Source organism: Thermobia domestica, chromosome 3 (genome assembly GCF_964235325.1).
Source record: "Thermobia domestica chromosome 3, izTheDome1.hap1.1, whole genome shotgun sequence".
NCBI classification, from domain to species: Eukaryota; Metazoa; Arthropoda; class Insecta; order Zygentoma; family Lepismatidae; genus Thermobia; species Thermobia domestica.
In genome coordinates, this window is record NC_137456.1 from 252,256,880 (window position 1) to 252,273,782 (window position 16,903).

General features: G+C 37.4%; 1 protein-coding gene across 2 annotated transcripts in view; it reads right to left on the reverse strand.

Moving 5' to 3' along the window:
• Positions 1-9,821, reverse strand: part of LOC145681016 (uncharacterized) — a 149,328-nt gene extending 139,507 nt beyond the window's left edge. For both annotated transcript variants that reach the window (XM_081752296.1, XM_081752295.1), the window contains exon 1: positions 9,655-9,821. In XM_081752296.1, coding sequence (XP_081608422.1) covers positions 9,655-9,700 — 46 coding nt within the window. In that variant the 5' untranslated portion in view covers positions 9,701-9,821. The remainder of the gene's footprint in view (positions 1-9,654) is intronic.
• Positions 9,822-16,903: the final 7,082 nt, after the last annotated feature.

Below are 16,903 nucleotides of genomic sequence, written 5' to 3' on the forward strand. Positions count from 1 at the left end.
CCATATACAAACAAGAATAACATGAATATGTAGCTATTCAAGAAGTAATCCACAGAAAGGCTTACTGGAAAATATAAACAATAAGGTTTGTAAAATGTTACAGAAAAATAAAGCTCCACGACGAACCATAGAGGTCTGCACGGGCCGGAATTTTTAGCTCGACCTCGACCCGGCCCGTGAATTTATAATGTAAGGCCCGACCCGAGTCCGAAATATGTTCTAGCATTTAGGCCCGAGCTCGTGTGATAAACAAATGAGCCCGAAATAAGCCCGAATAACTGAAACTTAATAATTAACGCAAAATTGTATTTTTATTTAATCCGTGTAGAGGTATAATTTTGCAGTTATGCTTTAAAAGTTCTCCAGATAGAACGGTCCAATAAATATCGTTGTACAATATATTTACAAAGTTAGGCCAGAAAAGGCCCGAGAAATATGATTATATATTTGAAAATTTACGGTCCGAGCCCGGTCCGGGCCCGAATTTAGATATTGTAGGCCCGAGTCCGGCCCGCGGGCTCGGCCCGGGCCCGTGCAGACCTCTAACGAACCATACATGTAATAGTAGAATGAGAAAACTATTTACATTAATCTATCGACAATCTATATATATAAAAGAGAACGTACAAATCCTTTGTGAACTCATCACGCTAATACGGCTGAACCGATTTCTTTCATTTTTGGGGGGTTGTTAGGATTTGGACCCTAGATGGTTTTTATCATATCACTTTAATTTTTAATTACCAGTGTCTTGAGATAATGGACCATTCAAGTCTCCATAGTTCATCATAGGTAAAAATAAACGTATGTATATGCAACCCGCATGACCACGTGACTCGGCGGGTTAACATAAATGACAGGCGCTTGCAATTTGAAAGCGAAAAAGTAAAAATTATCTAAGTAACAAAGTTTATTGCGTTCCGGGGTGACCGCAGCGAAGCGGGGTGAACGCTGCTAGTATATAATAGTATGAGTGAAAATGTGAATCAGACAGATTGGTTTCCATTTACCATGTTTTCAGTTACTTTTTTTAGTCTTATCGAGGGTATGAGAGTATGAAGAGCCCAAAAGTAGTGACACAACATTGGATATATTTCGGGGCATACTACACGCCTTGATCGTCCGGAAGATTATTTTTCATGATAGATTTAGAATTTTGCAGCTCGTAAATCATGAAGAAATGAAACCACATGGAATTTGTCGTTTTCCACGGAATGCCGTTTAAGGCTAAAGGAGTGAACTATTGGAATGTAGGAGGAAACAATACAATTCCAAGAAACCTCACGAACATGATATTGTCCAATACCTATTCACATGGTCAGGGATCAAACCAGTGACCCTTTGTATCCGAGCTGAGAGCTCTAACAATGTAAATCATGAACAATATGAAACTAACAATGAAATTAACGAAGATATTAACAAACAAAACGTTCAAAGGTCGGTCGTTTATTTGCTTATTGAAGATCAGCGTATCTTTTTACCACTGAAGCTAGATGAAACTTGGACCGACAGTTGAAGATGGAATCAGAACCATTGCAATGTGTTCAAATTTTAATGCTCTCCCACCGAAAATCGAAGCCGAGACCAGGCGGACCGAAGTCACACGCGTTAGCCATTAGATCAACAGAGAGAGCTTAGGAGCAACTCATGAGGAAAGTCACATCGCTAAAAATTAAAGTTTTATTGCTTTAAAGTAATCAAAGATAAATTACCCTATGTATTAATTCTTGTATATAATTTTCCTTTCCTGAGTTTGATGCGATAAATCTTTAATTTGTACCGATGTAAGATTTTTTCCTTACGAGACACCTCTTGAAAACTATATATAGTAATGTGGAAAAAGCAGTAAACAGAAACACAGGATATGTAAGAATGAAGAAAGTAAGCCACGGTTGGATTAGGAATGAGAAAATCAATAAACGATCAAAAATACAATGAATTCAGAGCCTAAAGCAGGTATGTACAAGTTGGAACAGAATGTGAACCAATCACAGAGGACTTAACTGGCGTCAAGGGCCGTACTAGACAATGTATAACGTTTTCATAAAAATTGAATAGTCATATTCAGTGGAAAAACTCGTTCATCGCTGATGCGAATCTAGAAGGTAAAACCTGGTGGTGGTAGTGGGGGCAGCCAGAATCCAAACTATGGTAGGTATATCATAAGATTACTATAAACTTCAAAAAATATATAAATAATAGGTTACATTATTTTTGACACGAAAAAAATGGGGGGTCTAGGCCCTTCCGTCCTTGGGCTAGATCCACCACTGGTTCATCATACACTAACATCACAGGAACCTAAAAATAGTAACCAAAATATTTTACTAGAGGTAAAAAGGAAAAATCTAGTACTTATTTTCTTACTTTTGACGAGGTTCGAAGCCCAAAGATCAGAGGAAAGGATGGAGGTGAGAGAACAGAGATGGGCATCCTCATTCATTCTTACCCTTAAGAGGGTCACTCCCACTTACCTTCATTTTGGTAGATGGGTGTGAAAGTGAGTAAGGGTAAGGATATCAACAATACTTGAGTGTGAGTGTGAAAGACTTGATTGAGGGTGAGTGTGAGGGTATCAATAATGTTAGTGTGTGAGAGTGAAGGAATTGATTGATGGTAAGTGTGGCTGAGGGTGAGGGTATGATCAATATTTGAGTGTGAGGGCGAGGAAGTCGATTGAGGGTGAATGTGAGTGAAGGTAAGGAAAAATGCCCATCTCTGGTAGATAAATGTTGGTTTCTGTGTTGTTTTCTCATCGTTGCCAGGTTGCGAGAGATAAGTTTCACGGTATGCGGTCGAAAGTTAGAAAAAAATAAATTTAGTTGAAGAGAATATGTAAGAAATACATTTTAAACACTGGGTCAGTCGGGCCAGATGAAAGAGTTTAGTGGGCCGGAGCAGGCCCAGGGGCCGGGTGTTGCTCATGGCTGGCCTATAGCTTGAAACAAGGAAAGATATGAGAATAGAAAAGATCAAGCTACTTGCACTTCCAGGGGCAGGAAGGAAGAATATATGAGTAGTAACTTTGAAGTCACAGTTGGTTAGATTAGAGTTTGTTGTCTCTGTCAGCAGTGAGGCTATATACGACGTGGGCCTATAGCTCAACGTGAAATCTAAATCATGTGAACTCCGCCGGAAATCGAATGTGGGTCTCCGGCGCCAAAGACGTTTTAAAACTATAGACATAGAAGAACATATAAAAACAAACAAATAAAAATATCATAGAGAACAACAAACAAACTACAACAGTATAAGTCGAAATACCTAAGGAAAAAAAAGCCTTTGGATAAACCAAAAAGAAAATGATAGTGTAATATAAAGCATGACCGTAGATGGCTGATATTATTGTTTTTGAGTTTAACGAGCCACTCTTATGCACCGACGATATATGAGATGGTGATGATGAATGAAGTAAAAGGAAATGGAAGAACCCCGAGAAAACTTAAACACACTGCTTTTATTCACCACAAAGCCCACTTATTGGGATGCAAAAGGTAGATAATGCTAATTAAGTTTAAATTGGTTCTTAACAAGATACAATCTAGGTTTCTTCTTAGATTCACGTTCTTTCAGGCTCATTAATGTCACTTGGACGTTCAGACGTCCTTTCTTGACTAGCTGTGTTTCAACTTCCCAATTTTCAACATCGGTCGCGTTTCCGCTAGCAACAGGCAAGTTAAGACTTTGGTTTTGAATAGCTCCAGTCAGTGGCATCATTTGGGGTTTCAGGGGAAATTTCCTCCCAGTTTCGGATACACAAGGTGAACCATTAAAAGTGGTCATACATCATAACTTCTAAACTATTTGAAAGAGAAAACTGAAATTTTGTACCAACCAAACATAAAGAAATATGAAATGAAATGAAATGAAATCTTTACGTTTTACGTTGGTTGGGCTGGCTAGGCTAAAGGAGACGGTGATGATTAGAAATGAATGAAATAGTAGAATGAAGAGAGTGGGAGGAAATGGGAGAACCTCGATAAAACCTACGCACACAGTATTTGTCCACATCAAACATGAAGAGAGGTAAGCAGTAGTACAGTGAATCCATAAAGTATTCGTATACCTCGTAATTTTGTAAAAATCGCGCCAGTGAAGCGCTATTTCATATGGAATACCTGCAGAAAATAACACTGTTGCTGCAGTATGACCCACGCAATTTATTCCACACAAAAAATCCACAACAAAGGTATAACATTTGCTAGAAAAAATATAAAATAACAATAACAATAAACAATTTTAAGGTCCCAAACAAGTATTCGTACAAGCTGCGTTTCCTTGGAAGTGCGTTTGTTTTTGGACGAATTTCGGTTCGCTGGCTACGCAGAGAAGGAAAGGGTAGGTGTGAGTGACGATAAATGTCTCGTCACTTCGGCCACAACGATCTTGGTGCACTCACTGAACTGCTGAGCGAGTACTACAGTCAACCCTGTCAACATGGGCCGCAAAGGAAAGGAAACGTCACTGGAGGAGCGGAGGCTCATTCTACGCCTCCACAACAAGTGCAAATCGCTGCGGGAGATATCGGAGCTAGTGGATAGGCCATGGTCAACGGTACAAAGTGTGATAGACCGTTTCTGTGTGACAAAATCTCTGCGCAATAGGAGGAGGACTGGACGACCCCCCTCTCTTAGACCCCGGCTATTTGTAGCGATCGCAAAGCGCATTTATTGCTCATGCGTAAGCTTGAAATACGCTGACCATGTATTTAAATCTGAGCGGCTAAACATGAACGCGAAAGCAATAAAATTGCTGAGAAAACGCCGGCTCCAGCGTATTTGGTGCGGGTCGGAACAATAGACCGCCTGCTGTTTAAAAGATTTCAAAAGGAATGACAGAAAGGAAAGACGTGTTGCCAGGCAAGGGGATTGTAGCAAGAAACAGCTGCTTGGAAGACGCTTTGTGCAGAGATTGGAACTCTGCTGTTATAAAGTATGTGTGTGTATAACAAAAGAAAATTCACAAAAATAGAAGGAAATTCCGAAAATTAGCTATTCACAGAAAAATCTATGTAACACAATAGGGTGATTTCTCGTGATACACTTGATTGACACTTAGCTGGTGCCATAGTAATCTATAAGCAAAATATTTGACTTTAGGCAAAAGATGACACAACGAAATAACTTGAATTTGAGCCCCTATCTCCGAAGCTCGAACTCCACCCCCAAACAGACAACCACAAGTGTAATCACAAAGAGAAATTTTCAGTTGTGTTTGAAAACGTGTCCTGTGTACATATCCAGTCATGGTTAGTGTGTTTAACACAGAGGCGTTTATAATCGAAATACAAAATAGGCCATGCGTATATGATTTAAGAGATCCGAACTACATGAATCGTGACTTAAAAATAAAAATGTGGAGAGAAGTGGCTGCGATATTTGTTCCAGACTGGGAGGGAATGGAACAGAATTCTCAGAATGAAGAAACATCGAGCCAAATTGTATGTTCACTATGAATAATAATAATAATAATAATAATAATAATAATAATAATAATAATAATAATAATAATAATAATAATAATAATAATAATAATAATAATACTTTGTTAAAGTTGTGCCAACTTCCAATATACCTAATATATACCAAACCTTAAGGCGCAACAGCTCGAAAGGGCCAGGGTCGGCTATGCGTCATTTTATGGGGTGGATATGTTAGATGATGGAACAATTGTCCTTAGATGGTCTAAGCCATAGATGTGTGCACACTAGAAAGGCGGAAAATGCCACCTCTAATAGTTTGGTACTTAGGTATATTGAAAATGTTTTAAACAGCAAAGACCATAATTTTAAATGGGATTCAATACATCTTATTCTCTTTCCAGTCTTTGAAATGACCGAAAAACTACGTTGCCTAATTATTTCGAAACTTAGTTTTGTAAAACAAACACATAATGTTTCAGTTTCCAGACATTTCTTTCCATGCAGCTTAGAAATATTCCTGGGAGAGATATGTTTATTTTATTTTATTTATTTATTTTAACTGTAACTGCTCGTGTTTTATCAACTTTGTTCTGAAACTGAAAATAAGGTGCTAAAATTGGTAGAGAGTAGGAATTTCAGAAGAAGCCAAAATCATGAGAGGAAAAAAATTAAAAGATTAAACCAGAGAATTGGTTAAAAATATCATGATGTAAATTTTATAGTTGGTGGCTTGGAATTTAGCGGTCCTTTCAGCACCGAAGCTATACAAGATGTGAACCTACAGTTTAAGGTGGAATCTAAACTACCTTTATGCGCTGAAACTTTTCAATGATCTCCCACAGGATTCGAATCCGGAACCCCATTCTCCAAAGGCACGTGCATAGCTAGTAAAGTATAAAGTAGTGTAAATGTTGGAATTTATTGATTGGGGTCTAATATTTGTTTTCGATACAGAGGATATCTTTAAAAACAAATGCCTCTTGCTCCGTTTCTTTCGACTATATCAGCGAGACTACATCAGACGTGAACTACAGCTCAACGTGGGACCCTAGCCACATAAGCTCCTGCCTAGAATCGAATCCAGGTCTACCACTTCTGGCGCGGGAAATGAAAAGAAAAGACCTGGAAACCCTGACTGGCTCATAGTATGATTTACAACTTTGGTGAAACTAAAATTACCGTGTAGCCACTTAGGCCGCGTTCACTGTGGGGGGTAACGCTTTGTCGACTAGCCTAGTACTTAGAGAGCAAGACAAGCGTGTCATAGTCCGCGCGATCAAGAAAAAAACCCGAACTAGTGCCCCTGCAGAGCTGGAGCGACTCGGTACCATGGTGTGCAACGAAACAGTCCGCAAACAGCTACGGGTCGTGGGGTACAATGGACGGACTCCCCGTAGAAAGTTTTGGGTGAACAAGAAGAACCGGAAGAAACGCCTCGCTTTCGCGAAGGAACACTTGACAGATACTCCAGAGCAGTGGGAGCGCGTTATCTTCTCGGATGAAAGTAAATTTAACATTTTTGGATCAGACGGTAGCCAGAAAGTGTGGCGGCAAAAAAATGCATAACTTGAACCTCGCAATCTGTTGCCAACAGTGAAGTATGGTGGTGGTAGTGTGCTTGTGTGGGGGTGCATGAGTGCCGCTGGGGTTGGAGACCTACACTTCATTGATGGAATAATGGACCACAAAATATATATAGACATATTGAAACAAAATTTGGATGCTAGTGCTGCAAAACTAGGACTAGGCAAAAATTATGTATTTCAACAGGACAATGACCCCAAGCACGCAGCTCAAACTACTAAACTGTGGCTTCTGTACAATTGCCCTAAACAACTACATATACTTCCCCAATCTCCTGACATGAACCCAATTGAACATTTGTGGAGTTATCTTGAGAAACAGATTATAAAAAAAAGAGTAATTTCTAATGCGTCTGACCTGAAAAATGCTTTGGCAGAGGTGTGGGATAAAATTCCCTCCTCAGTAACTGCTAAGTGTGTTAAAACCGTTCCCAAGAGGCTGCAAGCAGTTATCAAGGCTAACGGTTACCCCACCAGATATTAGAATAGTGAAAACGGCTGTGATAGTGATGATCTCTGGGGAAAAAAAACTATGACTGTACGAATACTTGTTTGTGATCTTAAAACTGATTTATTTTTGTTTTGTTATTTTTTTCTACCAGAAATTTTATTTTTGTTGTGGATTTTTTGTATTGAATAAATGACATGTGTCATACTACAGCAAGAGCGTTATCTTTTTCATGAATTCCATGCGAATTAGCGCTGCACTGGCGCAATATTTACAAAATATCGAGGTGTACGAATACTTTCTGGACTCACTGTATTTGAACTTTTTGAGCGAGATCAAAACGACAGCAAGATGGCGGCCGTTCACCTGACGCACACCATAAAGGTTCACCTTCGGTCTACAATTACCAATTCCGGTTATCTGCACTTGACTCAAATCGAGATAAACTTATCACATTATTTTCATCCAGTAAAAAAATTCTGGGGTTGACCAGCATTGCTTTTAGGGGGATACCCCCGATAGTTCCACCTATGAGCAAGAGGTAGGCAACAGGTAACCAAGGTTGGGAAGCACTATTTTAAACGCTGTAATATATTTAAATAAGAAAACCCTGTAATAAACAAGCCCATAATTCATAAAGAGGTATTTACCAGCTCACACGACATCTATATCACAAAATTAGAAAGCCTTCCGCATCCAGCTTTAGGAAAACAAATCGACATACGAAGATTACTTACAAACAAGCACAATATCACTGCTCTTCATCTGTTTGTTTCCTGAGTGAAAGTACTCAGTAACATTTTCCTGTCATAACAAAACACGCAATAAATAATAACTGTGTGCATAACACAATAGAAAGGAAACAAAAAAAATTTACATGGATCTACAAAATAAATACTCCAATAGAAGATAATCAAAAGTTTGCAATGCTATTAATTCAAATATCAAGAAATTGGAACAATGTTTATTTTATCTGAAATCGAAACTGGAATTAATACAGTGGCGGATATAGAAGGTAAGAACTGGAGGGGGCAGCCAGAACTAGACAATTTTTCATACAAAAGTCCTGCAGAAGTGTCGAACTTAACTCTCTCCCGATGGATATTATGACTAGGTTGGACGTTGACATTGTAGACCTCAAAGAACGGTACTGTTTTACACATTGCAAAACATAAAAACTGCAACTGAAATTATATCTAATGTTTCAAAAATTTTCCAATAAAAAATAAAACGCAATATTTACAATAAAATTTTCAAAAATTTATAAATAGTTCCAATAATTTTTGTCACTTAGAAAACTGGGAGGGAGGCGAAGGCCCAGGGCCCCGGGCTAGATTCGTCACTGGATTAATAGACTAAACTTTAGTTCTACTTCCACTTTATTATACATTAAGATAAGTCTCTTAACTTCCGTGAAGGCGGTTCCTATATTACCGGTAATTCTAATATATTCCTTATTGTAGGATTCTACAGGGTGTTTCAAAACAACACCTACAACGTTTGGAAGGTGATTCCTGACACCAAAACAAGACGATAAGAATAATCCTAAGGTACTCACGCAACAATTTTTGTACAGTCAGTTTAAGTACGGGCATATAATCTGAAGTACTCATCAATTACCTCTATAAAAACTGTTGCGGTAGTACTGCAGGATTCTGAAGCATGTATTTTTTGGATAGAGCACATACTAGTTCCTTAGTAAAGTTTTGACCCGACTACGGTAGGCCCCATAGTTTTGGAGCTATGGACCTTTAAAGTTCCGGCAGCTTATAACTCCGAAAGGAAGCATTTGTGCACCCAGGTTGGTCTATACTTTTTGTCTTATCTTGATGTCAGGAATCACCTCCCAAACGTTGTCGATGTTGTTTTGAAATATCCTGTATAAGCAACTTTAAATGCTCAGTGATAGTGGTATTGTCTGTTATTTATAATATACTGTGTGAATCCAACCAGCAAACGTAAATATGTAACTCAGCACAACATAAAAATAAAAAAAAATAACTAGTATTCCGAAAAATGCGGTCTCAATTAAAGCATTGTTATTCTATTATATAACAATAATTTCAAACCAAGTTTTGAGACACAGTTTACCTTATTGTGAAGTAGTGTGTGTAAGGGGATAATATGAATAGAGGAATGAAGAACAGGTATAGTAATCACTCACTAAATATAACCCATTACATATTAATATATTTATTTACCTGGAGGTTCACTGGAATTTTGGGCCTTTGGCCTGCTAATTGGCATGATGTGTCAATTTTTAACAAAATTAAACTTTAGGCACTCACGAAAATTTTGTTACCTATGATTTAGATAATCCATCAAAACAAAGGAACGATGCGAATTAGGGTTTACTATAGCAACAAACTTTATGCCACATCCTATCGCGATGCAAACAAGCATCGACTATGTTGTGTAGCACTTCCTATCCCATTTGGTTCTGAAGTTATAAGCTTGCTATTGATGGAGATGTCATAGTTTACTAGTTTCTGTTCTGAAGGAAGTGCTCATTTTACAGTATATTTGAAACCATATATTCATGAGTTATGTATATTTTTAATTAGGAAATCGACTCCTAACACTTTATACATTATTTCTTATCGGAGAAACTTCATTCCTGGGTACAGATTCACTTTAGGATGCCTTAAGCGCTATGATATAAAACAGCGTGCGAATATAAACCATAAAAAGACGACAGTTTAAAAAACAACCAACGTGTCCGAGGTGGTGACTAAAACCAACAATTGTATTTAACCCGAATAAGGGTAGAGCGAAACTGGTGGCCCGTGTTGCCACACGTAGTTCGCACGTAGAAAGTAGATGTGTCAGTGACGGTGAGTATGAGCGTAGACAAAGATAGTGGAAACCTCGTTTCTCATGTTATTAGATGCCTTTATCTGCGGGATAGCTTTTGGACATTTGTATCGTTACGAATCATGACGTAGCATACTATATTCACATAGCAATTCAGTTCATCATTACTTCTGTGTGGACTACAAATGGTTAAAAGGATTACGCTTTTGAATATTATTATGAATGTTAGACATAAGATCTCCATATATTTTGACTACTTATACGTTCCTCTTTTGAAGTAACATTAGAATGTTTCTTCTGTAAACTACAAATCTATGGTCTCATAAACTAGACGCACCATATATTTTACGTAAAGTATTATGATATCCCATTTTAGTACAGATTAAGAATAGGGTGCCAATACGAAAAATATATGAATAAATACAAAGAAAGAGTAATATCTACGGAACATACTAACGCATTTCCTATTATACCACTAACCAGTGGCGTATTTAAGGGGGGCTTCCATTATTAAGTCCTCCGAAATTTTATTTACTATTTTAAAGTAAATGAAATATCTTGCAGAATTTTCACATTCTAGGGATAAAGTTAGCAAAGCCCCCCCCAAAAGAAAACAATATTGTAAATACGCCACTGCTCCTAACTAAAGTAATAATTTAGAATTAACCCTTTAATGGAAAGTGTTGCTCTCAAGCAACATCGCATTCTATTGCATTATCCGCACGAATTATAACTTCAATGATAATTTAATTGGCATTATTGCTTTCATACAATATTCATATACATGATTTGCGGTCCACTTCTTTAGATACTTCTAATCTTCATCAACAGGGAACAGTCAAATTTAGTATTGTAGAAGCTTTATCTCCTACGTTCCGCGAAAGTTTTTTTTTATTATTATTATTTTTATTTTTGGTTTCTTGCTCTGCAGGAAAATATTTCAACGAAACTGTTGGTAATTACCGAGAGTATTCTTATGATATTTTACCATAATAGGGCAATGCTACACAGTAGCTACACATAAGACCTATTTTATGGCAATGTTGCTTTGAAATAAACACCCTGTATTTTGTCACCAAAGTACAAAAATACTTTAAAAATTACGAAAGTATAATCAGGAAGACATGGTTCAACCATAAAAGCAAGCTAAATATGTTGTAATGTTATCAATGCTTGCCCTTTAAAGGGCTAACTTGATTACTGCTAGCATTATTACCATGTAATCTTTTCCAAAGAAAGCGTTTACCGAAAGTATAAACTTTCTAACACCCTATAGGCACTTCAATTAACTTAAAATAATGTTCACCTCAACGCTTTCAGTCTACTAACTGTATGTGCTACTGGATGCAATTCACTAGTGCACAAGAAGGAGAAAGTGCGTTTATTCCATATAAAATATTCCACAAGTGACAATGCTGAGTTGCCATATTTTGATTTTGATAAATATAGATAAATAATAGGTTAGGTTCTTTTTGTTGCATAGAAAACAAATATCAAGATGTATAAAAGAGTTTTATTATAACACAACTAATGTAGCCTATTTGTTTGAAATTAAATTGTTAACGCTAGATACTCCGATAACTTAAAGGAATCCTAGAAATCAATGAATAAGTTCCTTCGATAAATTGAAGATATATTCATGGGCCTTCCTTCCTTCGCCGATAATTCTTCTATCTCTTATTCCAATGACGTCCTTGGATAGAAACTGTGTTTTTAGAGTTTTGCACACTGATTACCCTGATGAACCACTGCCTATATTCCTAATGGAAATTCAAACCGTCCCCACATTGCAACGAAAGTGACTCTGCAACACTAAGGGCTAGAGTTGCAACTAACTGCATCGTCTGCTAAGTGTATCATTGGCTAATTCTCTATCAAACTCAAGTGCTCTGAATAATCTGATTCGTTCTTGGTACGTAGTTCGTAATTCGTGTTACCTAACTTCCTTGAGTGGCGGCGCCACCAGTCTCCACAGTTTCAGCGGGAAGAGCAGCTGAAACTTCTTATACTATATTATTACCCTATAGGTTTTGCATGAGAAGTCTTGTCTCAACAACGAGACATGCTTTTTAGGATTCGAAAGGAGACACGAAACGGTCTCCAATATTTCGAGAAAAACAGTCTAATTTTTAAAATTATTTCGAAAGAAAGAGGTCTTAGATCCAATACCAATACCGATATTTATTAATTAAGAGAGTAGACAAAGGAACATGCATAATAAGACAGGTTTAAATATTAGGCCTATTATTATTATTATTATTATTATTATTATTATTATTATTATTAAAATATTATCTATATTGACTTGGGTGACCGAACTAACCCATGATAAAATTCTGTGTATGTCAATGGTATACGGTATAATATACCAATTAGGCTTAAGTTTAGTTTACTTGGAACATTCCGTGTGGAGATGGATTATTTGGTTGTTTAAACGTCTCTCTCAGCACTGACGTTATGTTAGGTACTTAGGTTTGCCTTAAAACTTTGATGTTGGAATCTGAGTAGGAATGGGCACGAGCGAGTCCGAGCGAGTTTCTCATTGAAACTCGACTCGACTCGAGAACTCGGCTCGAAAAATTTCCTCCAACTCGACTCGGAAGTCGACTCGAATTTGACTCCAGTTTCGAGTCGAGACGAGCCAAAACGAGCCAAATCGAGCCAAATACTATGTGTAGTTTTAAGTACTTTTTAAAGTATCCTACAGAGACAATATAATTATTATCAATGATACTACTACTACTATAACATTATTATTATTATTATTATTATTATTATTATTATTATTATTATTATTATTATTATTATTATTATTATTATTATTATTATTATTATTATTATTATAACAACACCGTGTATAAACATGAAAGATAGATGGTTTGTATCTGAATACTAAAAACTATTTGACTGCTGACCTTGGTAGTCGTGAAGACTAGAAGGCAAGGACATCGTTCACGAGGTTCTGTGTTTGAGTTTCGGAGGAGCAAGTATCCAGGCTCGAACCAAAAATCGTTAAAAGTTAGAGGGGGCCGGCCACACATGTTCAAAACTGCTTGGCCCGGGTTTAGGGTTTTCAACGGCTCGAGCGGCTCGGCTCACAGCTCATTTCCAATCGAGCCGAGCCAATAGCTCACCCACCCAAACCGATACGAGCCGAAACAAACCGAGCTGATGGCTCACCCCAACCGAGCCGGCTTGAGACGATGGCTTACCTGAGACCAGTCGGTGCCTCATCAACCAAGCCGGCTCGAGCTGTTCGCTTAGTGAACCGAGCTAAGCCGGCTAATATTCCTACACGGGTTGGGCTTCTGCTTCGGCTCAAAACTTTCACCGTGCAGGTCTCAGCTTTGGTGCTGATAACTACAGTATATACTTATGTTAGTGCTCACGACATTTGAGGCTGTCTCGTTATAAAAATCCATTGTCGTCTTGTTAATCGAGACGAGGCGAGATGCGAGCAGTGTCTCACCTCGTGAGCAACACTAAAAATATTCCACATTACTGCTTACATTTCTCATAGCTTTCGTTTTCTAGTCTAATCAGGCAATGATTTCAAAACGAGTTAAAACGAGGTAAACAAGCGAGCCAGTTTTCAAACTCGACTCGACCTCAAAACAGTGACTCGACTCGGAACTTGACTCGAGAAAATTACCTTTGACTCGACTCGAAACTCTACTCGAATTCACTTTGAGTTTCGAGTCGAGTCGAGTTTTAGCTCGGCTCGTGCCCATCCCTATATCTGAGTAAGCAAATGTTGCTTTCTCATGGTTGGTACTGTAACCATCAATTATATGTTCCTTCTTTAGAAGAATTGAGCTACAAGCTTGACCATGGTAATAAAAAATGTTTCACTTTTAAATTCAGGTTATATTTTACTTTCAAAAAGAAGATTCGAGTATTGATATAATAGAAGCTGAAAAACAACTTCTAAATTCATGGCTCTATATTCTCTTGGATGGGAATATTGTGGTAGAGAGCTTTCTATACTAGGCGGGCTGACTTTGCTTGGTCCCACGTGATTTATATCCCACGTTAGTAGTTGTTGCATCATATCCGTGTGTTGCATAACAACTTAAGATATACACACATAAACGTAACTTGTAAAACATAGAATAAGAAATACAATTTTTAAGTTTTACGTCCAACATTTATGCCTGCCAGACTAAAGGAGACGATAATGATGAGAAATGAATAAAATGTTGGAATGAAGAAAGTGGGAGGAAAGGGAGAACCCCGAGAAAACCCACATTTGTCCACCACAAAGCTCATTTAGCGCGAACTGGAATCGAACTAAGGACCCAATGCACCAGATGTGAACGCTTTACCACTGAACTATCGCGGCTCCAACATAAAATAAGAAGACAGTTACGAGTAATATCTTTAATTTATCTGTATTAAAAGTAGAAGCCATTGGAGGCTTGATATAAAATTCACTTTCAGAAATAAAACTTTTCTAAATATTTCTATAGGCCACTTCACGTTGGTCTAGAATCTAGCCCACACGACTTTGGTTCTGGTTTCGATTTTCGACGAGACAGCCTTGAAATTTGATTGCATTACTATGGTCTGAGTCTCACCTTAGAATGTAAATCCATATCCCGTATAGCTTTAGTGGAAAGGAACTCTGAACTCTAACCAGCAAACCAAAATCTACTTACTTATACATTCAAATCAAGCTGTGTCTATTATAAATATAAGCAGATTCTGTCTTATTGAAGTTATAGTTTGAAATTATTATGTTCTTGGATCGTCACTTTTAACTAGCAACCTTAATATTGGACTAAGGAAGAAATTAATCAAGTGTTATACAGGGTGGCTGAAAAGTAGGTGGCAGTACCGTACTGATCAGCTCGTTGCATTTTATATCATTTCTTATTGTTACCGTCAAATGGGGTGAATAGAAACACATTTTTGGCTATATGAGAATATAAGTCTGGTAATGTTAAAGATTTCGCGTATCAGATTATTCCAAAAGAAAGGTCTTAATATGCTAATGAATTTCAGTAAACGTCATATTAAATTATCAACTCCACTTTTCTTCACCTTGATTTTTCTTAATGTTTCTATTCACCCCTACCCATGGGGTGAATAGAAACAATTACTTTATTTTCATTGTTGTTTCTTTTATACTATTGGAAAGGTAAAAAAGAAACAGCGTATTGTTGAAACGAACTATTTATTTGATACCTGCAAGATATTAGTTCAATAAGACCAGTATTACATAAGTTACAAATTTATAAAACAATACAATGCACAATATAGGTATAAACGACCATATAGTTTTGATGATATTTGAATAAGATTTAAACCACTGAAATCATCAGGGAAACTTATCATGAGTTGAGTTGATTTTGAGGTTTACGTCCCGTTCAGCAGCGAGGCTATATGAGACGTGGACCTACTGTTTTAACGTAGAATCAGAACTACATGAGCTCCCGCCGGGAATCGAACCCGGGTCTCCCACGCCAAAGGCGCGTACGCTAACCGCTTAGCCACGAAGGGGCCCGAAAGTTATCATATACTTAAAGCGTGCTGACGAACTCCTAATAAAACCCAACAGTTTCGTTCTGAAAATTTCATTGTTTACGTGCTCTCTTATAAAACACTGACACATATGCATCATGTTCCCATTTTCGCACTTGGGTGCTGAATAGTCTCATCGAGTTTTAGCTTCTCATTTTACCACAGCAAAATCACCAGCTTTAGAAAACCATCATCTAGTTCGTGATCGTCTGGAATGTTGTCTTCTGGAGTGTTGTCTTTCTCCTCTTCCGACAATACAAAGGTATGTTGAGTTTCGTTGTGATTTGATGAAAATGTATCATTTTCAGAAAACAAATCAAAACTCTTACCAGAAACATCTATTCGTACTCTCTTCTTCCCTTATTTAATTTTTTCATCTTCTCTCATGCTCCTGAGAAGATCCATAAGGGAACGGTTTACAGTCTGAGATGACTTTTGCTGTTCTGTTTCTTCTCGTTCATTGTCTTTTCTTGGCAACATCCTCAGTATTTGGTCTCGACAAAGGGGAAAAATTCCACACTTTTCAAATCCAGCCCTGATATTTTCCTCCTTCAGTTTCACACTTTTTTTTTTCAGAAGACTTGGAAATTTGTTCTTAGAGATGGTTGATACATTCCTATCAGGTCCTTTTTTCTGCTCCTCAAGAATTTTCCACTCCTTGAGGAATTTCAAGAATTTCCCAAGAAGTGTTTCTATTCACCCCACTAATTAAAAATCATAACAATAACCCAGTAAAGTTAAATTTTGATTAAAAATAATTTACAAAAGGAAAACTTTTACTATGAACGTCAGTAAATGAAACAACAAACTACAAAATAGGCATATGTTCAAATGCAACAAATATGAAAATGTCATACTTACCAAGAAAGTTTAAGGAGCGCTAAAATACCGTGTAAGATTTCAGTAACACATTAATGCTACTGCCGTCTACCTCAGTGTTCCCAACTCAGTAAAACATTTTGTCTCTGCCCTGGACACTTTAGCCGTATAAGACTATGTTAAGAAATTTCAGTTTTCTTGATTAATTTATCGTCCAGATAAATCCAAAACTAATCTGGGAGTTTTGTTTCTATTCACCCCCATTTTTCTATTCACCCCATTTGACGGTATCCA